General features: G+C 40.0%; 1 protein-coding gene across 3 annotated transcripts in view; it reads left to right on the top strand.

The window, feature by feature from the left end:
- ADAMTS9 (ADAM metallopeptidase with thrombospondin type 1 motif 9) overlaps nt 1–26,815 on the top strand; it is a 161,590-nt gene that overhangs the window by 86,281 nt on the left and 48,494 nt on the right. For all 3 annotated transcript variants that reach the window (XM_041761923.1, XM_041761924.1, XM_041761922.1), the window contains 2 exons: nt 4,641–4,802; nt 6,990–7,166. In XM_041761923.1, coding sequence (XP_041617857.1) covers nt 4,641–4,802; nt 6,990–7,166 — 339 coding nt within the window. The remainder of the gene's footprint in view (nt 1–4,640; nt 4,803–6,989; nt 7,167–26,815) is intronic.

The raw sequence follows: 26,815 nt of genomic DNA, 5'->3' as shown, positions 1-26,815 counted from the left end.
GGAAGACCTTGAAAAATATTTAATATTCACAGAGAAAATATGCTTTGAATCTTTTTGGGGTTTTTTTACTGAATAATTTCCTCCAAATAATTGTGGTATACTGGACGTGTCTAATGGAACTGCAGGAGGGGTAAGGTAGAAAGGGACCCTGCATAGATGTGGGGAGTTAGAAGGTGTCTAAGAATCACTCTGGGGTCTTCATTTTAATTGTTTACTATTAGTTCCCTTCTCGTACCACTAATTGTGTTTAATTATTTCTGAACTAAAAAGCATTAGAAGGAAACTCTCTGTTTCCCACGGTGGTTATGTTTCAGTAAATGAGATTTTCCTTTCCTGTGAATACTGATTAGCCACCGAGCATTTTCACCCACTGCAAGTCCTGGTTGTATGCAGAACATCTGTCGCAAGGCCCAGGACCTTCTCTCCCATCCTCCTTGCTTGCTTTCCACTTTAAGTCCTTTGCCGGGGTTAAAAGAGATTTGTGCGCAAAGAAGTTAAAAAGTGATCAAGAGAAGTAATCACTGATTGTCCTACAATGTTTCTGGTTGAAAAATTTCAAAACTCTCATGTATATTCTAATGATAGCACTCAAACTCTTTTAAAAAAAAAAGTTAAAGCTATTCTTACTTAGGACAACATTTGGAGATGATGCATTCTTTTAAAATTGAATGATCATGCCCTTGGGCAGTATTCCCAATTAAGGAGGATTAAGTAACCTTTTTGCAGCAATGGGCAATACCATTCTTTTCCTCATTGTGCCTGTTTTTTGTTTGGGGATTTTTTTTTTTTTTCCTAAATTAAGTGAGGCTGAAGATGGACTATGTGATTTTTTCAGCTCTAGCTTGATGTGGCTAACCTGCTCCCAGGAGTTTGTGGAATGTACGTGCATCTTTGCTTGGTGCAGTACACAAACTGTGTGATTCTTTCCTGTTTCCCATGGCAGGAAAAGCAGGAAAGAGTCCTAAACACTGGAGAATGGGAACCTAATGTTTTCAGTGGGTTGTGCAATAAAAGCCTCATTTTATAGTATATTTCTGCACGAACCTGAATCCTCTGTGAGATTCTCCCCCCTGTTACCAATCAGGAGTCTCTGGTTATGAACAGAAGAAAAGAAGCTGACTCAAGTGAAAATGAAATGAGCAAACAAAACTTTTTATTTGGCCCCTGTAGAGACAGAGAGCAGTGCATCTTTAGGGATCCAGCTCAGGAGTTGGCAAATCTTTTTTTGCAAACAGCCAGATAATATTTTCTGTGATGTGGATCGCATAGTCTCTGTCACGACTAACCAGCTATGCTGTTGTATCACAAAAGGAGGTGTAGACAATATGTAGATGAATGGGCAAGGCTCTGTTCCTTTTTTTTTTTTTTTTTTTTTTTATTTATGATAGTCAGAGAGAGAGAGAGAGGCAGAAACACAGGCAGAGGGAGAAGCAGGCTCCATGCACCGGGAGCCCGATGTGGGATTCGATCCCGGGTCTCCAGGATCGCGCCCTGGGCCAAAGGCAGGCGCCAAACCGCTGCGCCACCCAGGGATCCCCAAGGCTCTGTTCCAATAAAACTTTATTTATGAAACAGGTAGCAGGTCATATTTGGCCCTTATACTGTATCTTGCCAACTCCTATCTAGATGGAGCAGAAATTAGATTATAAGACAATACCTTCATTACACTCCTGCAATATACATTATTTTTTTGTATAGTTCTAGTTATCTGTATTTTATGTAATAAAATTGACAGGGTGGCTGCTGCAGAATGCTGGGTGTCACAGGGGCACATACAGCTGTTCCCTGGAATTTGTCCTTGTAATTCCAACTGTGGCCCTTTTATATGTGCCTTCACTTTAGCTGTTTGCCTTAATCTCTACAGTCTTGCTCTCCAGGGTGGTGAATAAAATGCAACATTTGGCATTTTTTATGTTAAAAAAAAACCAGTATTTTATTTATAATAAAATCTGAATATTTGCAACCCTTTAAAAAAATGCACATGCAAACTGGGGGAGAAACCATAGGGAGTTTCTTAGAAGTCTTAATGAATCCCTTTAACTCTCATCTACCCTGCTCAGGATTCAGATCTCAGGAAAGTCTCCTGGGCCTGGCTTGTTCCACTTGCCCACTCATTGACCAGGGAAGGGCAGTGCATTTTACTAGATAGTGCCACCATTGGGGAAGAAATTATTTCTTTAAGGAGAATTGGGCTGCCAGATATCAGGGGAAGTATCCTAGGCTGTAGGAAAAACATGTCTATCACCTCTTACTCCTGCAAAGACCATTCTTTCTTATCTTGGCCAGTGTGGATGATGGGTGCAGGTTTTATTCAAAGAAATGTTTACCTAGGAAAATATGTCATCTTAAAAGGACAGGAAGATTGCAGCAGGGTGCCTGGGTGACTCAGTCCAGTAAGAGTCTGACTCTTGGTCTTGGCTCACGTCTTGACTTTGTGGTTGTGGGATGGAGCTAGACGTTGGTCCCTGTGCTCAGTTCAGGGTCTGGTTCAGATTCTCTGTCCCCCTCTCCCTCAAATAAATAAATAAAATCCTTCTAAAAAATTATGGGAAGACTGTTAACAAAAGAAGTGGCAGGTGAAATTCTGTGACTTGGGATAGAACTAAGAATCTCTGTTAATTAACAGGAAAAAAAATGACCAAATTGAACCTGAAGAAAAATTATGTAGTATACTTAACTTGTCCTTGGGATTATAAAGACCCGAACAGGCCCTGGGTTTAGATAGTTCAAGACTGTGCAGTGTAGTTGCCTGGCCCCAGCTAAGCATTATCTCCATCTCTTTGGTCAGATTTTCAGTAGGAAGCATCTGATTGGTCACTGGGCAGCCGTGGATTGGTTGGCCTTGGATCAAGTGACCAGTTTTGCTCCCATCAGCCATATCGGAGGGATGGTAGTATGTGGTTTACAGAGCTGGTGTCTCCAGTAACTTTAACTGGACGAGGCAGTACATCCTGTGACTGGTGCTATGGGAGTTAACAGAAACACAAGTTATGGCACTGAACCATCCTTTAAGGAGCTTACCATTTCATTGAGGCAGTGATGCTCACAGATGACATAGTAAAAGCATGATACAAGATTGTATTATCAAGGGAAAAACTCAAGAGCCAGAATATATATTACAAATGTACTTACAATATGGAAGTTCCTTCCTAACATTATAAATTCTGGTCCCCAAAGTTAATTAAAATAATGATTCTGTAATATCTATTATGTCCTAAGCAGTTTAAAAATAGAAAATAAGTATGTTCAAGTTTAGAGTCATTAGATCAGAATCCTCAGAGACTAGAGATGGAATTTTTATAAATCAGAAGTTGCCTAAATGTTTTCTCAGAGAAAAGTCATAAATCCATTTTCCTGTTTTAACATTTTAAAATTAAACCCAATGTGTTTTAAAGTAATGCATAATTTGTCCAGTATAAGCAGGGAATTTGAGCTTAGGTCCCATGCAGTAAGCCCAAAAATACATTCACAGCTTTATTTGGAAGAAGCTGACCAGCAAGAAGCATTGTCTGCAAGTGTTTTGAAATAACCCTGGTTTGAGCTAGAGTTCGGTAGAAAGTACAAACCTGTCATCAGAACCCAGCACTAAAAAAAAAAAAAAAAAAAGGTTGCCAGTGCAGTTAGAGGCTTAATAAATTATTCATGGGAATTGCATTGCTTTGAGACTAGTTGTTTTCTTTTATAGGCAAACTGATTTTACATGTTAAGGGTCAGAGTGAAGGATACTAGCAAACACATTGGTTTTCAAAAGATAAGGGCATTCTGGAAAGAAAAAAACACTCAAGATGTAGATAAATAAGAGAACTATGAGAAGCTTGGGTGGGAAATTAGCTGAAATGCAAACATAATTCTGTGACAACCATGAGAGAGAGCAGTACACAGAAAGTGCCCCTGAAGAGAGGCTTGTCAATATGGAATCCAATTAAAGTCCTTGGGGAAGTAAAAAATATATTAAAAAACATATCATGCTGCCATCAGCCACTGAAGTCAAGGCTATTGTGGAGGGAGAGAAGGGAATACTCCCTGTGAGGAAATGATGTCTAAGTGGCAGTCTATGATGCTTTGGGTAATTGAATGAGTTTAATATGGAAGCTCAATTTTAACTAGTGGTGTATCATTAAGCATATAATTTGACCTCTGCATTTATTTATTTTTTTTGACCTCTGCATTTAAAGAGAAGTCCAATGTTGGTTCTAAATAAGCACTTGAGTTTTGAAAAGAAGAGTTTCTCAGTAGACTGTGGTGTCTGTTAACACCTCAGTACTTCTCAGGGACATGAAGGGGTTAAAAGGAGACAATAAATGGGACTGCTTTGGAAGTCACAAGGCATTATATTATCACTCCTGGGGCATCTTTTGAACACCTGCTGAGGGCCTAACCTGTGCAAAGGAGAAGCCCTGTTGCTGCCGTCCAGGTGTTGATAAGGGCATGTGCATGAGACAGCCCCACAGAAGGGAAATTCTCAAAAAAAAAAAAAAAAGAAGGGATATTCTCATGCTTGCTCTTTGCCCATCGTCCAGACAACTTGAGAACTCATTCTGTCACATTTGTCTCTGACTTTCCAACCAGCTATTTTTTACGTCCCTAAGGTGCAGATGGAGGTGGGGATTAACCTGCTGACTGATTTGTGATGTGTTCAGTGTTCCAGTACTTGTGCTGGTGGATCCCAGCGGCGCGTGGTCGTGTGTCAGGATGAAAACGGATACACCGCCAATGACTGCGTGGAGAGGATAAAACCCGATGAGCAAAGAGCCTGTGAATCTGGCCCTTGTCCTCAGTGGGCTTACGGCAACTGGGGAGAGGTGAGAGACAGCCATCCGTTTGTACATCCTTGGGGGGAAAAAAGGCAGAGCAATTTTGCTGACCAAACTGTGCTGTTGTTCATAGCTTATTTTAAGGACAAAGAATGAGTTCTAGTGGAAGCTTCTGCAATCGAGATTAAGTAGGAGACCTGTCTTCATTCTGGACTATTATTTTAAGAGTGTGTTTTATTATCAAGTAGAGACACCTTTTAAATACATGGGAGAGGAAAATTAGCAAAGCATGCAGATAAATGCTAGGTTGAATTGTTGGTTAACCTCTGATGAAAAAATGGATACTTTTAAGGTAATTGGAAATATGTGTTAAATTGGTCCAAGAAAGCATTGCCATCTTTTTCATAGTTTTGGGGTGTTTGTGATGCACTCTTGTTCCCATGGCATATTTAAAATCCTTGATGAGACCAAATCCTAGTATTTCTAGTCCTTGATGAAACTAATATGAATAGGTGCTGTTATTCCCATTGGAGGTGATGCATTTTAATGATGGAAGAGAATAATTAGCTGAATAATATCAAATAATAAAATTCTTCAGCTGTTACCTTTTAAAAGTGGCATCCGATGACCAACGAGGGGCAGTAGAGTGTTTGGAACGACAGAACTAGATTCCACTCCCAGCCCTGACTCTTACAAGCTTTGTGGCCTCGGCAAATTTTACAACTTTGCCAAATGTCTATAACATCGTCTGTAAATGGGCATAATAATGGCACCAATTTATGACTACTCTCTGACATAGTGCGGGTCAGATACCTTGCACATAGTCTTCGGTCAAAGTTAACTGCTATTATAATAATGATAATCATTATCATTACTACTGCTAATACTGTTTATTGTTAGTATTACTGTTATTATCAAATGGGGTTGTGAGCTACTCTTCTGTGTAAGGTTTAGATGCTTATTGTTTTGTGTGTAATTAACCAAGGCTGTCTCTCTCTACTCTTGAGTCCACAGGGAGAGCACATATTTAGAGCTTGTTGCATTGGTCTGTCTTGACTGTAAAATCTATAAAATAAAACATGAAGATTAACATCTTGGAGACCCCAGTGCCAAAAGAGGGGAAAAAGACAAGTGAGATGGATGGGCATGTTAGTTCACACTCCTGGCTAACCGAAATCACGTGCCCACATTTCACATAACCCAGTAGTCATAGGCAGTCATAATGGAGCGTTCTGTTGACTTCCGTTGACAGTACGTCATTCTGGAGGGCTTTGCTGAAAGGCAGAAGGGAGAGTCAGGCTTCAAGACTCATGTATTATGGGTTTCCCAAAACTCCTCACAGAGTTATGTCCTGCGGGGCCTGTGATTAAGCTTCTGTAATTGGACCAAAGCCAGGAGAGTACACGCATTCACTGGGATGCTTGCTGTCAGCACAGACCAGATCATTCCAAATTCTGTGGGAGATCTGGCCTTGACACAGCAGGAAAGCCAAATGTCAGTGTTCCTGGATGTGAGCACGGCAGCACTGTCCAAGAAATACAACTTGTTCCTGCCTCAGAAGTTTGGGTCTAGCCAGAGTCAGAACTTTATCCAACATTCCCACCACATTGTTTATTCACCCCGGGGAAAGTCGTCATTATCCTGAGATTCGGAGAGAGCATAAAATATCGTAACGTCAAAAAGATCTATGGAGATTGGCGTCACAGAATAGCCAAAAGTTGGTGACAACTTCTTAGAAGTTACCAGAAAATAAAACCCACTAAGTCATTATGTCCTTTATTTGGTACTCGGTGGTTTGGGGAATTTTATTTGTTTGATTTTTTAGTTTCATAGCCGTCAAAGAAAAGGCTGTAATCTTATGCTAGTCACTTGCTATTGAACTGACCTTGATCAAGTTAATTAACTTCCTTTAAGCTCAGTTGTCCCATTTATAAAACAGGGCAGATAATTATAATCTCCTCTTGATGACAGAATGCCATAATGTTAAAAAGTATTTAGTCCAGGTGAAGAGGAAGCACTCAATAAAGAATATTTACCATTAAGATAGACAGTTCCATCCTTTCATATATAATGCCTTGGTAATAGGACTCAGGTCTGCCTAGAGACTGACCTTGCCCAATGCCGTGATGGAGAATCTGTTAAATTTCTGGTTAAGAAACTGTCCTTATGGGAAAGAAAATATAATTTGTCATTGGCCATTCAGAGTGACCACAGCATTGCTTTCTCCTCTTCCAGTGCACTAAGCTGTGTGGTGGAGGCTTGCGGACAAGACTGGTGGTCTGTCAGCGGCCCAGCGGTGAACGGTTTCCAGATTTGAGCTGTGAAATCCTTGATAAGCCTCCAGATCGTGAGCAGTGTAACACACATGCTTGTCCTCAAGACGCTGCGTGGAATACTGGCCCTTGGAGTTCGGTACGGCCCTAACTATTAATGTTTGTTAACCAAACTATCTTAACTAACATACCCAATTCCAAGGTATTCTGGGGCACTCCTCGGCGGCAGATGACTGTCATACACTCAAGGGCATCCCTGAAACTGGGCTGTGGTCTATGGTTTTCTTCATGTTGACACACAACAGAATTAATTTTTTTGTGATTTTGCCAAAGTGACTTTACCGAATACATGTACCTCATAGAGGCCTGGGGCCAATGTCAAGGAGTAGCGTCTGTTTTTTTAGAAAAGCAAGACTGCGTATATAGATATTTCAAAGAAATGGAAAAAGTTCATGTAGTTATTAAGCTCCAAAGAGATTTAAGCAGACAACTCAATAGCAGACATTCTTTCCTTTCCTGAACTACAGGAGTTTTGACTTTTGGGGAAAGATACCTGTGTATTGAGGCCAAAGCAATTTTTTCTTCAGTGACTAATTTGCCTCTCTATGTGACTTGGGTACAGCTCTCATCACAATGACCACAAAGGTTGTACCCACAAAATACAGAAAATATTCTGAAAATGACCGACAACAGTGGACTCAGCGACTTGGTGCCTTTCAAGGTATCCAAAATGTTCTCTCTCATTCCCCAAGACACAAAGCCCGTCGTTTGACGATTTTTTGCTCTGGTTCTAGGCTTCACTTGCTATCTGCTTAGCTGACACTGTGAGACAGGTTTGCCACTGTAAATACACTATGCAAACTTCTGGGGCAGCTCTTGGCAACAGAAGGTTGCCTATATCAGAACAATACTTTGGCTAACGTTGTATTATAATCAATGGAGCCGGTAGGGCTATTTCATGGAAATAGAGACAATGTGTCTGTAAATATACTAATTGCACTGAATATGAGTTTAGTATTACATGAAGTCATATCCACAAGCCTTTTTTATTCCTTAGGATTCTGAGGAAAAGTCTTAACCATTCCTGAAACCAGATAAAGAGCAGATTAACTGAAATGAAGTGACCAATACTGTTGCTTCTAACAGCCGAGGGTTTCAGGGTGTGAGACTGCATCTGCAGGTAGAACCTTGCTCTATAACCACTGTTCTTAGCATTAAGTAGAAGCCTAGAAAAATTTAGAGTATCATCTCTACTGGTACTATTTAGCTGGGCTGTAAGGCTTTCATTCACAAGCTTAAGAAATGCCATGCAGAGTCAGATGCATATTCACCTGAAGCATTTTGTCTGTAGTACTGGCACCCTCCCAAAATGAATGTTTTGAAAAAGATCAGGAACGACTATGGAATGTCAGGAACATCTTCTGGCATTCCCAACTTCTCTAAGTCACCTATGACATATTTTTCATGAAATTTTCCCCCTTGAGCCCATTATATTTTTACCTGTTTACTCGGCCAACAGCCACACCACATCAGAGTTGTGTCTCAGAAACTACTCGCCCTCTAAAAAGTTGTTTTTCTTTAATTTTAACAACAACAAAAAAATCTAACCTTCAGAGGGGGTGTGTGTGTACATATACACAGACATAGAATATAATCATAGTATATACTGTATACATATATGTGTATGTATACACATTATACACAATGTATAACATATATTATATGGGTTTCCATAGCATTCTCTTCCTTGAATGCTCTCTAAATACCACTCATTTTTTTTTTACACAGGATCACCATCCTCTGCCACAGATATTTCTTAAGAGCTTAAATGCTTAAATTTTAAAATCTGATCTACTAATTTAGCTGAAAACCTTAATATTTTATTATAGTTGTTTTTCTTAACTCTGCACAGTTTTCTGAAACACACACAGAAAAAGAGAAAGAGATGCTAATGCTCAATTATACACAGAAGAGAATACGTGGATTTTTAAAATGTCTTTGCTGCCAATATGATTTCAATGCTTCCTTTGTAAAGTGATCGCTATTCAAGTATATATTTAAATGCCTCTAGGAGCAAAGCCACTGTGCAAGGCTTCTAATTGTGATTTTTAAATAATGAAATCAAAAGCATTTTATTTAAATAGATACATCTGTAATATATTACTTAAATATATGTGTGTGAGGGCAGTCATTCAGATTCTTACTGTAGGACTTTGATTTTACTTTTATGTTGGTTTTTGTGGATGCTTTGGTACATTTCTGAGCAATTCTAAATTTAAGCATACCTCAGTGAATCGTGTTAATAGCCATAAAGCCACTCCTATGGTGCTTCATCATTGTAACTGACAGTGAAATTAACAACAACAAAAAGTATATTTGAGGTGCTAACACTTGCTTTCTCTTGAAAGCAGACTCGATTTATTAGAGACCAAGAGTAGCAATTAGTCCTTCAGTAGGTTTGCTTTCTCTTCCCAGATTTTCACACTCTAGAGATAGTGTCCAGAAGCAACTGCTGTGTGAGTAGGTCTTTTCCAAGGTCAAAATGGAGATGGCCTCATTCAACAATTGTTACTAAGAAGCAATATTTAGGAAAGAAATGCCAAATCACCGTTAGCATGGCTACCAGAGCCTCTAAAATGAGACTTTGGTAAATGTCGGGTTCAAGTACCCATTTAGACCCTTACTACCTGCTCATGTCATTGCAGATTTAGAATCATAATGGTGAAAAACGTCCTCCAAAAATCCAGCCTTTCCTGTCCTCTTTTGCATGTGTCCTTGCACTCTTACTTGGTAATGTTCTGATTTCAAAATGAGGCTCTTACACCAATACACCTTTCTGTTGGCTCCTGCAGCCAGTCCGGGGAGCAGACTGAGGAGGGAATGCACACAGCCCATCACTAGACAATATGTTGGAAAGAGAGCTCTGTGCTATCAAACCACAGCAGAAAGTGGGTTAAAAATCCGCAGCATTCTACAGTATGCAGATCCATCGAGATCATTAAAGTAACAGAGGTTGCAGGTGATGTCATCTCTCCAAGCTGGTCCTGTAGCATTCCCCTCTGCAGTGCCCTATGAGTCTGCTTGCTGGTCATCCTGTAGACTGTGGTACTCCTTAGGAGAAACTGCTTGTTTGGGTTTTTCATGACAAACCTAAAAGTGTTCTCTGAGCCTTGCTTTAGGTGCTTTGGAAAAATGCTTGTCGACCCGAATAATGAGAATTTATGAGCTCACAAAGGAACCGTGCTTTTGTTTCTGCCTGGCCAACTTACGAATTTGTGTCTACCTCATTTTCATATTAAAGTTTGCAGCTTCCTTAGGTAGGAAGAGAAAAATGTCTGACAACAGTATTTTATCACCTCACTGCATCTATCTCTAGCAAAAATAAAGACTGTAAATATCACTACCATACTTTCTGAATACAGTTTTGAGCAGCCGAGCCTAGTATTATCTGAATATTTTGAGCAGTACAGATTTCTATGTTTATATAATAAAGCATATTTATTTTTTCCATGTTATTTAATTTTATATACAATGTTTAAAAATCAGTGTTTATCAGCAGACTGTAAAGGCAAATAGGCTATGTGAATTAGAAATGCATGTATATGTTTCTCTTGGTTTTAAAAAGATACATTTTAATTTTGTAAATCTGCTCCACCTGTACGTCCCTCTCCCAAATCTGAGTGGCCACCTGGCAAGCTTTATGTAATTGGGTAGTTTAAAATGTGTATTTTAAAGGGATCCTTAAAAAAAAAATTCTGAATTGGTGATATAAACAAAAATATACGAGGCTTAACATTTTGTTGGTTTTTTTTTCTTTTCCTCGTACTGTTGTCCTGATTCACTGAGTCTCAACTATGAAATGTGAATGCTCCACTTATTGAATTTGTAGATAATGATAAAACATAGCCAGAAGACAAAACAAGTGATTAAAAGACATGGTTCTAAACATGTAAGAAGAGCTAGGAATAGGAAAACACTAACCTAATGTGCACAAATTTGATCACACCTTACTCTTTGTGTTCAGATAACTATAAAAGACTTCAGCATTTGTCAATTTTGTTATTTGTTCACCTGCAATACATTTCAGAAAGAATTGTTTATTAAAGAAAAATAAAATGTGGTCTCAGTAAACTTGAAAGTTTTAAGAGAGCCTGCAGTTTTGAAAAAATTGTACATCATAAAGATGACCCCTGACACTCCTTGGTTCCACGTGCCCCTACTGAGCCTCCATTCCACATGTGGTTTAGAACAGTAATTGAGGCTTGAAAGGCCCGAAATCAGGGAGACCCTTACATGCATGTAAGGTTTATATAAGGTGTGAAATAAGATAGGTTCTCCAAAGCAGATGATGATAGCTAACTTTTACTGAGTATTTACTATACACCAAGCCAAGTTAAGCAAACACACATCGTATTTACCCCCATATTACCCCATGATGGTAGCACTCTTATGAATCCATTTGACTATGTGATCATCTTAATAAGATGATCAATCTTATAGATGATCAATCTATAATAAGACATCAATGTCACTGCACTGATGATACCGATCCTGCTTCATCTGATAGAAACAGCCCATATTCAGAATGAGATTTTTATACTCCTGTTGATATTCAAAAATAAAGGATATACCTAAAACTCAGACACCAGAAACCTCAACATTATTTGCCTAATATTGACATTGCCCATTTGACTCCAGCCACAGAAAATCCAAATTTATTTCTGTATGGGTGAATTCCCATAACCAGTTGTTATAAACACTTCAGACAACTGGTTATATTTTGGGAAGAGTAGTAGAACACGTCTCTTTCATTTTAATGTTATCACATCAGCCAGATTAGGAGGATGATACAAAGATTTTGACTGTAAGGACTATCACATTGCAAAATGCATACTCATTTTTCATAAACATAAAATTTTTTTTTACTAATGAAGACACAGCTTAAATATACAGCTAGTGCCTTTTAAAAAAGAAATAAGCACATTATTGAGCTAAGAGTTTTTTGTTGTTTTTTTTTTTAATCAAAACAAGTGAAACGCCTGCATCTATCTCATTGGAGTTAAAACTTAGCCAGCTTTTTGTTTTTCATTGTTTACAGTGATTGTGTGCCTATGGGAGACTCTGTTCCTGCCTCCTGACAGCTGATATTTCATGATAGCTTGACAGATTTCTATTTTTGCAGTTTTTAAAAGTCCAAAGGTGGGGGAAGCAGGGATAGGAGAGTTATTAGACACTGTGGAGGAGTGTAGGCCCTCTCACTGACTCACGTCAGCGAGCTGTCCTTCTGGAACAGAGAGGAATAGGAACTTTGGAATGTGGTGTGGGAGGTAGAGATTGGGTCCACGTCTAATTGGTTGGGAGGGAATCCTGATTAGTAAAGGCAGTCGAGGAAGATTTATTTTACGGAGAGGGAGTAAACAATTCTAGGTCATTCCTTAAAAAGGGACATCATTTATCTTTCAGCAAATACTTTTAAATGCCTACTGTGAACCAGGCACAGTTCTAGGTGCTAAGGATACAGCAATGAATAGAGCTAGGCATTTGAGTGGAGAAAGAGAAAATTGGTATTAAACAAAACTAATTACACATATAATTAAAGAACTGACACATTTTTTCCTGGCAGCCTCATTACAACCACAAAAAATAAAAATAAAGCTTGCTCTTAGAGTGTGTGTGGGTGTGGGTATGTATATCTATACACACACACACAATTGCTAATGGTCTTTGTTCACTAAATAAAAATTATCAATCCTATCTTTCTTTTTAAGTGCACAATTACACAATCATTTTCAGGGACAAATGCTTTCTGGCTGATGCCATGGAACCTTTACAAACCTCCTATCAGAGAGTGTGCTTCTATTCACTCTTAACGTTTTAACCCAGACATGAGTTCAATGGTCTGAGAGCCAGGAGAAGCAGAGGGCCTGGCTTTCCATCTCTCCCCTTTAGGGTCCTCAGCCTCCACAGAAGTGTAGGAAGTCCTGGCTGAGGTTCATTTTTCCCCTGTGTTATTTAATGATTACCAATAAAAAAAATCTGGAATGTATGGATTGCCACACCACCACCTTTGCTTCTTGTTGCTTTGTTTCCTCTAAAATGGGAGATCATTTTCATAGGTGGTTTTAAAGACCACAACTTCCCTTTCCAAAAATTTATAAAATGGAACATTGGCGGCCAAAAAAAAGAGTGTACAGGAAGTAGTGTGGAAGGTAATCAGTACAGGCTGTGCCGCCAAAACCATTACTCTTAGCCAGATCTGCATCCCCTTTTTCCTATTAGAAAGAGGCTGTGCGTTGGCCAATGTAGTCCAGTAACATTCTTCAATTGATGGAAATAGTCTCTCTTTTTGCTTTCCAATACGGAAGCTACTAGCCCCATGTGGCCAATATGGAGCACTTGAAATGTGGCTAAGTGCAACAAGGGTACTGCTCTTTAAAATGTATCTAATTTTAATTACTCTAAACAGCTACCGGTGACTGGTAGCTACCATACTGGGCAGGCAACCTCAGGCAGCAATACATCTTTTGCAATTAATACTCAACTAACCAAGAAATCAATAAACTTATAAAAGTCAATTGGAGACAAAAACCCTGTGTCAGCTTGTAAAGGGTCCCTAGGTAGGATGCCCTTGCAGCCAAGTGAGTACCATTCTCTTGCCTTTCATGCTGCTCTGTGCCTTTGCTTTGGAACACTGCAGTGGGTGTTCCCTGACAGCTGGGCATTAGCAAAAACAGGACAGTGCAAAGAGAGGCTTATCAGAACCAGCTGTCTTGAGAGTAGTAACTCCAGGCCCTCAGTGTAAAAGCAGCTGTTAAAACAACTCTCCTCTTGTGCGTCTTAGAGTTCAAGTTCATCGTGGCAGTAAGTTCAGTTAAGGAGAAAGAGTGTTTATGTGTTCAATGGGCCGAAAGGGCAAGGCTTGATTGATGCTTTATAGAAGACAAAAATGGGAAACACCGGGTAGTCACCTTGTAGAAGCTTGAATTCCAAGAGATCAGTCCCTCTTTGAAGGAAGTTTCAGGATGGCAGCTTTTCATATTCACCGAGCCCTGTAGGTAAAGGTTGAGCAGATTAGCTTTAAGGGGCTGTGTTTGAAAGACACTTTAGAAGAATCAGAGTTGAGGCAGTGTCTCCTCCATCACTATGTTTTTCATTTAGCTTGCAAAACATAGCCTCCCCAGTGTTAAGAAAATCCTTGTGGATTCATTCATGTTCATGCCCCATGCTGACACCCCCTTGAAATTAAAATGTATGCAACAACATTGGCTGCAGATTGATGATGTCATCAATTCTCTTTTTCAGTGGCCAGGTAGTTGTTGTTGTTTTTCCCTTTAGGGTGACATCTGAATTAAACTCTAAACCATTCAGGTGGTCTCCTTTTAAGAAGCACGTAATAATTTGTTATGTTCACTCTCTGGTTGGCTATACATTGAAATGGGAGATAAGTAAAATAATTCTCAGGATCTCAGCAAGTGGATGAATAGCTTCAGGTGTCCACAAAAGAGCTGGGTTTTTTTTCCTTTGCTTAATTTTGCACAATGTATTCCTTTCCATGATTATAAAGAGGGCTTTGATTTTTTATTTTAATTATTTGATTATTATTTTTTATTTTAATTATAGTGAGCACATTTTGGAGCACTTACTTTTTGCTAGGAATTCTACAAAGCAATTCACCCATATTGTCTAATTTAATCCTCTCTACCTGGTGAAGTTAGCACCATCAGAGAAGTTAACTACTTGGGTCTAGGTCACCCTGTTGAGAAGGGGCTGAGTTAGGACTTGAACCTGGGACTTTCTGACCTTCAATCCCGGGTTTTAACCAAGATATAATCCCCTCATTTTGGTCTTTAGTTGGTGAAGTGGTAAAATGTAACCTTTGTGGAAAGAGGAAATTTAAGATTTTCTGTTCTCCCAAATTGCAACTATTTGAAACATTCTGAAATTCCTGAGCCATTAACAAATTTTGCTCAGAGCTCTAAAGGGATGAATATGAGAAAATTATTTCTCCTCAAATTAAACCATGTAGGGAGCAAAATTTAGGTTCTTTGAAGATTTCGAGAAAAAGGCATCCCATATTTATTAAACAGGCATTGGGTGATATTTCTGACATATTAATATACAAAGAGAAATGAAATAAATTGGGGTAATATAAATCTAAGAGGTTTTTTTTGGATATATAGATAATCAGAACAATAGCTCAGATTCTGTAAAAGCCAATTAGGGAATTTGCAGATGTTTGTGGTGATGAGGTTTGTTGTAAAATGTAATCTACTGCCCTACAAGTGAATTATGAAATTAAAATTTATTAAAAAGTGATTTCACACTAAAAGCTCTCTGGTTGAAATAAAACCCATCAAACACATTGAGATATCTTCCAAACTGTTTCTAAAGCTAAAACTAAGCTCTTCTTTGGGCATTGCTGAGTCTCTTCTGTTCCCATCAGTAGAACAGTCAACCATTTTGGGTTCTGGCCTTACATTCTGTTCTTCACTCCTTATTGTCCCAACCACTGTATTCCTCCATCCACATGGTGGGTGAAAGATAAGACTTGGTTATGATCTGGGAGCTCTGTGAGATGAAGAGAGGGAAAATATAATGGAAAAAATAACAGGTTTGCTTTTTTTCTTCTTAGCTAAAACAAAGAAATATAGTCACCACATTTCAAGTGAAAAACCTATTAACAAAACACTTACTTAATTGCCCCAAATCTTAATTTCCTTTGAGCTGAACAGGCCTACTGTTTAAGCTTATTGCCTTACCCAAAGTGGGCATACCATAAACAGTGTCAAAATGAATGAATGAATGAATGAGCCAAGCTACTCAGGAGCTGAAATCCTGATTGCATTGGCCTAGGAATATGGAAATTAAGTGTGAACCTCTACACAGGAATAATTAAAAAATAACACAAAATCGCTTCTCGGCCTTTTGGCTAAGATCAAGTGAAAAAATAACACATAGGGTTGGATGTTGGTGGTGTATCAATAGTGATTTCCCGACTTGGAGAATTGTATGCTGTTTATGTAGGAGAGTGTCCTTGATTAGGAGAAGCTAGAGTTTTGGAGATGATGAGACATATGTCATGAAGTCACTCATATATACATATATACCATAATCATATAGAGAGGGAGGAAAGAGCAAGTGTGGTAAAATGTCGGCAATTGGAAAAAGGGAGTTCTTTGTGATGATCTTGCATTTTTTCTATAAGTTTGATATATTTCAAAATAAGTTATTGTTAAAATTTCCTAAAGAAACAGATTCAGAGTGTGTATTTTACTTCAAAGGAAGTGAAGAGTAGGTCTAGATTTATTTCAGGACTTTATAAATTCTGACATATTTTAGGAAGCTGTTTTTAATCTCAGATTTATACTGTCACATCATAATAAAAGTGAGTGCTGTAGCCAATGCTCAGCAAAAACAGAATCTTTCCTAGTTTTTCATTGGCTTATTTCCCATGACTTTCTCTCCTCCTTGTCCCCATCTCCCTTCCTCCCTCAGACCCCTCCCACCCATGCAGCTAAAATGAAAGACCTCTGGTAATGATGTGGGTTTTTTGCTCCCCTTTACCCAGGGAAACCCAGACTTTCATTACAAGTTTTGCAAGTAAATACGTGGCTGTATGCAGACTCATCTTTTTTTTTTTTTTTCATCTACTGCTCCCCTAGTAAAGCCCAGATTCCTTTGAAAACTAAGGATTTTTTTCTTCTTTTTTTCAAAAATGTGTGTTGTTTATTTTCCTTGCACTTAATAAAAAGCCTTCACCCAGCCAACTCACCTATTGCATTGCAGTTTGTGGGGGGTTTTTGGTGAAATCATGATTTCCTTCTCATTGATTGTCTCTTAATCAGATGTGAAATATCCGGGAACCTCTTAGCAGTGGCAGGTCAGGGACATGATGTCAGGGAGGAAGTGCTGTGCAGAAGGGCATGTTTGTAGTGGACATCTTCATTGCTGTGTGTGGGAATTGGTTTCACGTTGTACATGTCACGTTCTCTAGAGACTAGGACTTCCCAACCCTTGTAGTCTAGACCTTGATCTTGGATTCCAGCAGGCCCTTTACCACTTCCATCCGCTAAATAGCTCTTTGGCCCCACCCCTACTGAGTCAGTTAAAATCAATTCAGTTTTGAGAGCTTGTTGGACTTACTGAAAACCTTAGGATAATTCAGTAGTTTTCAGTTGGGGGTGATTTTTACCCCCTGGTGGACATTAGGTAATGTCTGGGGACAAATGTCACGAAGAGGTTGAGGGTGCTACTGAAATCTAATAAATGGAAGCCAAGGGTGTTGATAAGCATCCTACAATGCCCAGCATAGCCCCTAACAACATAGAATTATCTCACCCAAAATGTTGAAATAGTGCCAAGGTTAAGAAACCCTGAAGAGACATCTGGTGAGGAGAGGGAAGACTCATAATTAAAGTTATATCTAGGAATTGGCAACAGACATTGAATATTTGGTTTTTCTTTCGGATACTTTTAAAAAGTAGGATTAATTACTAATTTGTATGTTTATCTGGGTAGCAGACTGTGTTTTTAATTGGAGACTAAGGCAGTGGTAAAGAAAGTATTTTATGGGTTATAAATAGGTATAAATTAGAATATGCCAGTCTCAGCACTGTTGACATTTGAGACCAGATAATTCTTTGTTGGGGGGCTGGTCTGTGCCTTGTCAGATGTTTAGCAGCATCCTTTACCTCTACCCAATGGATGGCAAAAGTATATCCTCTTGGTTGTGATGACCAAAAATGTCCTCAAACATTGCCACATCCTCTGGGAGAGTTACATCGCCTCCTCTCTGTAGTTCTATGGATTTCCTACAGCAGAACTTTTTTTTTTCCATATTCTTATGGGTATTATGTGGGTATAGTCTACAGCATTTCCCAAATGTGTTTGATACCAAATTCTCTTTTTTTAAGTCAGAGAAGTCTTTAAGATTATAAAATTGTTCCTTCTCCTTTCTGGGAAGATAAACTTTCATGTTGTAGAGATCGCCAGGTTTTCACCATCAATTCCATCAATTATTTCCCACCAGTTTTTTTCATCCTTTAGAGTAAGCCATACGTTAGGTGATCAGATTTTCCAGATGTGTGGCATTAAATTGGCTTTTCAGTACGTGAACTTTGGAGGAAGGAAGTTTCCGAAGCTCTGCTGCTCCATACCTTCCCTTTTCCACTTTGTAAATCTTTCCTCATTTAGCAGAAGGCCAATGCTATATTTACCAACTCCAATCTCCACATTACACATGCGTATATTCTCAGAATTGCAGGCTCAACTCTGAAAAAGGTGGGTCAGAGATGCATTTGATATGATACATCTCCTGGCCCTAGAATGAAATCAGTCTCAATACTTCTCCTTCCAAAAGGTCACTAACAATGGCCCCCTAAGCACTAGTAGTAACTCCATAGCTTTTGGACCAGTGAAACTCAGTAGAGGAAAGGCAAGCAAAATAACCCCAACATACGATCATCAACTTCAGAAGTTTTATGGTAGGACCTAAGTGCTAATGAAATACTGGATTTGTCCCACAATGTTTAAAGTTTTCTTGATGGAAGACCACAGAAAATTTAATTAGAATGTATGTACATTGGTGCCCAATGTAGAAGAGATGGTTCTCCATAAGGCAAGTGAGTGCCACCTTCTAGAATTAACTACAACCTTAAATTCTAACGGACTATGTAAAAAACACTTTAAAATTAAAAACTGATACCTGGGTGGCTCCATGGTTGAGTGTCTGCCTTCGGCTCAGGGTGTGATCCCAACGTCCCGGGATCAAGTCCTGCATCAGACTCCCCGCAGATATCTTGCTTCTCCCTCTGCCTATGTCTCTGCCTCTCTCTCTGTGTCTCTCATAAATAAGTAAATTTTTTAAAAATTAGAAATTGATTTTTGTCTTTTACCTAATTATAATCTGAATTATAAACCTAATTCTAATTATATAATTTAACTGGAAGTGGAGAAATAATAGCAAAGATCCTTATTTACTGAACATTTTGGTGAACCAAGCCCTGGGCCTGATGCTTTGTATGCATTACTGCAATCCTCATAAAATCTTGCAAAATCAACCTTATTATTATGTCCATTATGCGGGTAGGAAAACTGAGCTGTCAGAAGGCAAGTAAGTTTCCCAGTATCATATGATCAGTAATTTTTTTTTTTTTTTTTTGTCAGTAATTCTTAAAGCTAGACCTGACTGATTCCCAAGCCCCCTGCTTTCCACTTCCTCTCTGGTAGGGCTTTCAAAAGTTCTAGAAATACTGATTTTGATTTGTGACACATGAAAGAAACAAGCACTTGCTCAAGTGGAAACCAGTTCAGCTCTCCTCTGCTTTTTAAAAGTTACTGAAGCTGAGTCCTTAGTATCTGAGTATTTTTCAAGGGTTTTCGCCAGGTTCCCGGTTTTGTTTATTTTACTTATCAAAAGTGGGAGGTAGCTGAATACTTGCATTTTTAAATAGAACAATTTTAACAATTCACTTGATTTTTAATGGTTCTCAGAGGAACTCAGAAATTAGATTTGGTCTCCCGGAATTCCCCAGTCAGTGCTCTGAAAGGGTCTGGCTTTCCCACCATCATACAACACCCTAGTATGATGAGAATTGGCTCGTTTTTAAGGAAAAGTCTGCTAGACTAAGAAAACTAGGTCTTTCTTGACACGACTAGATCCTAAAATTTGGGTAACAATTATCCCACTTGCCAAAGAGGCTTGTGGTGGCTAGTTTGCAGAGAGTGTGAAGGATGGTGGCAATGACTCATTTCTATCAAATTCACTCTATAAAATTTCAAGCTTGATTTTGGGTTTTGCAGCCCTGGATATCTTATACTTTGAGAGCCTTTTCTTAAATGAAAGGAAACTTAAGCTGAGACACTGTTTTTGGAACAGCAGTAAGAGTCTTCAGTTTTTTGCTTTTAGATGTTTATAGCCAGAAGAGAGAGAAAATACCCAACCTGTGTAGAACCCATTCATGTCCATACATAACTTCATAGTTTATTTTTGGTTCATATATTTACATTTTTTCCGTATGGGAAAAGGATCATTGTAAAGTGACATGTTAGGAAGGAGAAACAACATTATGTGACTCAGGGCCACTCAGGGTATAGGATGGTGTCAATGTCTTAGAGCCAGCTTTCAAAACAATAGTCTTGCCTTTGCAGGGCAGAGTAGTATTCTAAGTTCCTAGCTAATGCTGTTTGCTGTCAATTTGTCTTATATCACATCCTCAGATAACCTTCTGTTTAGGTGTCCCCTGTGTAGTATTTAGTTCTGTCATTAGGAATTAAATATTTACCCACAAGAGTACTTAGCCAGTTTTGGACTGAATAGACGCAGAAGATAAGAGAGAACAATAGTTGTTTATTTGGTCCCTGCAATGAACTGAGCATTGTGCAGGATGCTTTCTTAATCCTTAAAAGTTCTTGTGAGATAAGTGGCTCTGGGTTCATTGAGATGCTATTCATTTACTCACTCATGCATTCACTTGCATATTCTGTAAGTACTTGAATGTTTTCTATAAGCCAGTCACTGCTGTAGCCACTGATATAGCAGTGAACAAAACAGACAAGAATTCTTAGAGAAGAAGGATAAAAAATAGCATGGAAGAGGGGATGGGAACTGTACAATTAAGGAGATCAGGCAAGTCTCCTTTAAGAAGGGGATATTTGAACAGAGATACGGGAAAATACAAAATCAAGCCATGTAGATATCTAGAAGAAGAGTATTTGGGGTTAAGACCTAGAGACTGGAGTATGCCAAGCACATCTTAGCAGTAGCAAGGAGGCTAGTGTGGCTGAGTTAGAGGGATGGGTGGTAGGATATGAAATTAGAGATAAAACTGAGGGAGAGGAACAGGGGGGTAAATCATGGGACAAGGAAGGAAGGGTTAGGCTTTTGGAAGGATTTTTGCTAACACTCAATGAGGTAGGAAGCCATTGTGTGGAGGCAAGTTGAGTAGAAACATGGATTTGTTTTAAAAGACTGACTCTGGCTTCTGAATTTAGAGGAAGCTATGGGAGGAATAAAGGTGGAAACAGGGAGACAATTAGAAAATCACTGCAGTGAGTCAGATTGGAAAAGACCATGAGTGAGTGGCTTAGATGTTCACAGTGGAAGTGGTGGGAATTGGTGGGAAGTGGTGGGAATATATTTTTAAGGTAGTGCCTAAGGATTAGCTGAGAGTTTGGGTGTGGATTTTAGACAAAGAGAGGAGTTGGGGTAACTCCAAATGTTGTGCACAGAATAAGCAGAAGGATGGAGCTTCCATTGACTAAAATGAAGGGGACTATAGGAAGGAAGAGTTTATGGAGAAAGACCAGGGCTTATGCTTTGGGCATGTTAGGTGTGAGATGCTTATTCACCATCATTTCATGCCTCTGTCGAGCAGAATTAGAAAGAGATGTTTGCCATGGTTAAGCATTTTGTGTAGTATCACAAAGAAGAGATAGTACTGGTCTGAATGATTCCAAAACCAAATTTATAACTACCATTTCCCTTTTGCCCCAACTCCTGAGTTTCCATTTGAGTAGATCTCAGAATAGTGTAGGAATAATTTAAATTTATACATAACCATCAACCTAATTTTAGCCCCTTCTAATGCCAAGTCTTTTATCTTATAGCCATTTACATTTTAGCTGGTTTTATTTCTTCTTGTCTCATCCTTTTATAATGATATTTTGAGCCATTTCTTTGCCAAATGGTTAGCAGGAGGGAAAGACAAAACCAACAAGGACAAATAGTGGTCCTATCTGAATTCCCAGTAGAGTAATGCAAAGTTGGAGGATGAGCGTCTAATTCAATAATGACTAAGATAACTTTTCTCCCTTCCACTGAGGTATATTTCTCTGGATACAGACTCAGATATGTATGCAAATCTCAGTTTTTGAGGGGTATAAATATCCACCCACCAGCAAACTAATTACATAAACTACTTCCTCCCCCAGAAAAAAAGTTATAAATTTTTCAGTGTAAGAAGTTTGACATGTTGGCTTGTAAAGATGTTCCTTTCATAATAAGCCAATGGAGGAAGGTCCAGATACACAGAGAAAGCAAGATTAGAAGAGGCAATTACATGAATTTTCTCCTGTTGTCTTTCAAATGACTGATTGGCAGGTAGACTAGCTCTTGGGGAAGAGAAAAGTTTAAGAGCTGGACATCGGTTAGGTAGGTGAAAGTCCAGAGAGGACCTGCATGGATTGCTTTTCTATGGACGCATTCCCAAAGATGACTTAAGCTTCTCAGGTCTGTTCCTGACCATCTGTGACACTAGCATAAGTCATGAGGGGGTATCACTGAACATTGCCATCTTCTAACAGAATGACATCTCCATGCAGCCTCAATCATGGTCTACCTACAGAGTGTCAGGAAGTTCTGGTCACCATTCCCTCAGCCATAGCTTTTCCACCAATTACTCAGACACTTTGTCACTCACCTTCACAACAGCTGAGAATAAGGATCCTGGCACAAATACCTCACCCACTAGCCCCCTGTCTTCCAGACTGCCTTCATGAACAATTCTGTGGCAAATACAGAGTGTGAATCCTTGTACCATCTTCACCTCTTTCCTGAAAGATGCCAATATCATTATTTTGCCAAAGTCAGGTTACAAAGAATCAAAATAGTCAGTATGCTTAGAAATGGGGAATTGGAGGGCATGTTAGGGACCACAGGGCCTGGTGGTGAAATATGCCTCAGATTCCTGGGGGGCACCACTGCGTTGTGGCCATGATAAAACTCACCAGGTGTTGCTTTTTGCAGATTTTGTTTGGTTTTTGGTTTTTGTCTTGATGAGGAGAAACACATAATATTTAACATTCTTGCAGAACAAAAAGAACCTCGATTTGGATTTCACAATTTGTGTAACTAATTTCATATGCTGTTCTATTTAATGTGAATATTCATTTCCCCTCCTGTCCTATGAAGCTGCTACATTATGAGGTTGGGCAGGGGCAGCTGGAGAGCCCTGTGCCTCATCATTCTTGGGGGTGATGGGAAGTAGAGGGCACGAGCCCTTCCTACTGTGTCTCCTTATTGGTGTGGCCCTGCCATTCCCCGTGTGAGGCATACACAGGGCCACCTACTTGGCTGTAGTATTGACAGCAGCCTTCAAGCGTGCTCCAAGATTTGACATGTGAATCTTAGTGCCTTTTCTCCCACAGTCTTAGACTTTTGTAGTATTGGAAAGGCTGTCGGTGTTGGGGGGCGACAGGGATGGAAGGGTGGCCTAATGCCCCATCCGGCTGGGATGACCGTGACTCCCGCCTCTGCTTTCTTCCATGGTGTTCCCTGCCAATCTTGTGCTTTCTCAGCTCCTTTTCATGGTAATAAGTGCCATGGTGGTCCTGGACATAAACAGCCATCAGGCAGACCTGTCAACATTGGCTTTACGCCCTGAAGTCACGGCCCTTGTTTCCTGGCAAAGCTCTCTCTCCCACCCCACTCATTCTGGTTCTCTGATGCCCCCATCCAGAGCCATTCTTGTGCTGTGAGAAGCCCTAACTGTGTTCAAACCCAGCAATTCACAAAGGGCTGCGAGCACTGCCATGGTGGAGCTGAGCAGAGCAGGGGGTGTGGCGGGGCACGCTGTTTGGTGATGGTGGTCACTGGTGTGGAGTTTGTGTTTCAGGACATTAAAGGAATAACCTGACGAGATGCAAATAAGAAACATAAGTAGTTCTTGAGATAATACATATGAGCAGGAAATGGTGGAATAGAAAAAAGACGTGGCATTCAGATGTGAGGTCTTTCTTTCTCTTACTCGTCTTCCTGTCTTCTGTGGCCGGGGAGACTGTATTAGTAAGTCTAGTGGAGAAGAGTGAAGAGGGCACTACGCAAGTGGAGGAATCTTTAACATTTTTGTCCGCCCTGGGGATTGCTCTGTGACCTTTGGAAAGGAAAGCTCTTCACCCATTCACACGGGTGAGATTTTGCCAAAGTCCCTCCTTCATTCAGCCAACATCTGTGTCAGAATGCTAATCTCAGACTCCATTAGTTAACTAAAAAAAAAAAAAAAAAAAAAAAAAAAAGCTTACCTTTTTATCCACACGCTGGGAGATGTTCTAAAAGGCTCTGCTGAATAGAAATAAGAGCAGTGGTGATAAAAAAAAAAAAAAAAAAAAAAAAGCAGTGGTGATAGCGAATGCGTACTGAGGTTTACAGTGCTTGGCCACAACACCAACAGCTCTGTCTGGATGCCTTGTCCCCCTTCATTGTGACATAACTGTGTTGAGTGTAGACGCTGCTGTGGTCCCCATTTTACAGAGAACAGATCTGAGCTGAGAGAGGTTAAGTAATTTGACCCAAATAGCACCAAAGTAGAATGGCAGATGGCGTGTTGGCCTAGGATGGCCTGACTCCAGAACGTGTGCCTTGAAATGCTTCATTTTAGAGCACAATGAAGCCAAAGCAGTAAGCTTTGTTGCCTGTGCTGGCGCACATGCACATCTCTCCCTTGGTATTCTTAAGTGGCATTCTGGAACGGGAGGTTGTTACACTCACTCCTGTTCATACTGGTGCTTGCCATCCATCAAAGTCAGAGGGGGTAGGATCAGTGCCTGACTTGCTAGTCCCTGTTTATCATGCTAGCTCTTTGTGAGCATAAGCGACTCAGGAGAAATCAGGATGACACATTAGCTGTGGTTCCTGATCAACATGCAGAACACCAGTAGTTGGCCACAAATCCCTGGAGGGATAGTGTTCTGTGCTGGGTATAGGAACTCAGAGTCCTAAGCCTGCGTTTATTCCTTCCTTGCTGTGTGACTGTGAGTGCGCCATGTCTCCTTTCCTCTAGTGTCGAATTTGTAAGCCAAACAGATGGACTGAACAATCTTTGAGATGCCTTAGAGCTCAGACATTTGAGAGATTAGTCTTCAGTGAATTGGCAGGCCCAAATTCCCAACCCGCAGCCTTCCGTTCGTGACCATGCAAAGAGCCATTCACCAGTGAACAGAAGCAGTCATTTGCCATTTGGCATCAGACAGACCCCAGAGGGCGAATAAATGCTGAAAAATGGCCTGGAGAAAATCAGGGTGTGGCTTCAGGCAAAGGGAAATCAAGCCCTTTATTTAGGTGATTGTATGTTTGCACTCGTAAGTGTCTTTCTTCCCAGGGTCCTAAAGATGTTGTGAAGAAAGTAATAAAGCCAGAAATATTAACATTATATAGGTACTGTCTTCCTAAGAGACTGAGGAATCAGAGGCTTCTAGAATAGTCTCAAGAGACATTTCTTTGAGGTCCTTGCTTTTTCTTGTTGCCTTGGGTAAGCCGAGATGAGCAGCTTGTTTTCTTAACCAAGCCCTTTCTTCAACGTAGTTGAAGGAAGAAAGTGTTGGTTCTGGAGCCCAGGATGTACAATTTTTAAAGACTAGCTCTGCTGCTTCCTGGCTTTGTGACCCTGGCCAAGTAATGTCACCTCTTTGGTTCTCCTTATCTGGAGAAAGGAATCCGAATAGTATCAAAGTCACCAGGTTGCCTTTGGGATTAAATGACAGAAGCCAGTGTCCTGCAGCTTGGTTTTCTATTCACAGAAAGAGTTCAATAGAAGGTAGCTGGTGTGATTTCCAATAGTTCTGTTCCAACTGAAAGAGGGGTCCTGGGGTGGCCTTTTGGAATCTAAATAATTTGTGCCAAATCAGTTCAGCATTCACACTGTGGGTCAGATGCCGGGTGGTTCTTTCTTTGTGACATTTGGTTTATAGTACGCTTCTGGGATGGATACAGATTTCATGTGTTCATTCATTTCCATAATTATTTGCTGGCTGCCTCCTGCATGGAAGGCAGCACAGAAGCACGTGTGAGTGGCAGCTACTGTCTTTTTCCTATGTGGCAAGCGCACGTGGTTTCTAGGCCCCACACTGAGCAGTGTTTGGTGCTCTGATCCCTCAGTCTATATCCTTGTGCTCTCGTTCTGGCTTCGGTGGAAGAGTGTATGCAGACTGGTTTTGCCTGTCCTGATGGTGTGAAGCCCCTGCATACTCACTTCATTCATCACCCTAATTGGCAAAGGCAGTCCTGAACCTTGGACGCAAGCCTTGCATCCTTGCTGACAGCATAGTTTTCAGGTGAGGTTTGACTTTATGTTTTGTTAAACAAAACCAAAATGAGAATAAAATCAGGAAGAGTTGTTAGTAAAAGATGCAACCAAACATTTTTGAAGTGAAGGGATTGAAATGCTCCTTTCATATTTTATGGACTCACAAGGGAAAGGCAAATAAGGATTAGTACAATGTCCTCTCTCAAAAATGAAATCTGCTCACCAGTCTCAGAATGATGGTTAGCTACCTAATTGTCAAAAATTCTTCTATCAGCAGAATCTTGACTTAATTTGGTAATGGCTTGTAGTATATGTCCTTCCTCTTGGCCTTTCAGTTCTTCATTATTTCTAACCTATTGGCAGCCAATCCTGTGGTTGGAAATATGGACTAGTTGATCAGCATCCTCCATCACGCATGGCACATAAACAGAATCTCATGTGTCCTAGATCTCTTGGAGCTGGAAATCAACTAGATATACAAAACAATGCCAGACGTTCTGCTAGGGCTGTTCTCCTGGACCATCCATTAACCAAGCATCTGCTGTAACTGGGCAGTCCTGGTCTATAACCCGGCCCCTCTATTGCTTCCTCTAAGCCTCAGCATCACCCAACCATTGAGAAGCTTCCATCTGACTGCATTCTGTGTGCATCCCTGACCTCCACCCTCCCTTTCTTATTCCTTCTTAGCTCTTTATTGTGTCCTTACCAATTCCAGGTACTCTTTCATCTTCATATGGATGTCCAGGTTCGCAGCTGCCTTGGCAACCCA

Source organism: Vulpes lagopus, chromosome 7, assembly GCF_018345385.1.
Source record: "Vulpes lagopus strain Blue_001 chromosome 7, ASM1834538v1, whole genome shotgun sequence".
In the NCBI taxonomy this organism is placed as follows: Eukaryota; Metazoa; Chordata; class Mammalia; order Carnivora; family Canidae; genus Vulpes; species Vulpes lagopus.
The sequence above is the reverse complement of the archived record's forward strand: the minus strand, read 5'-3'. Positions and strand labels throughout refer to the sequence as shown.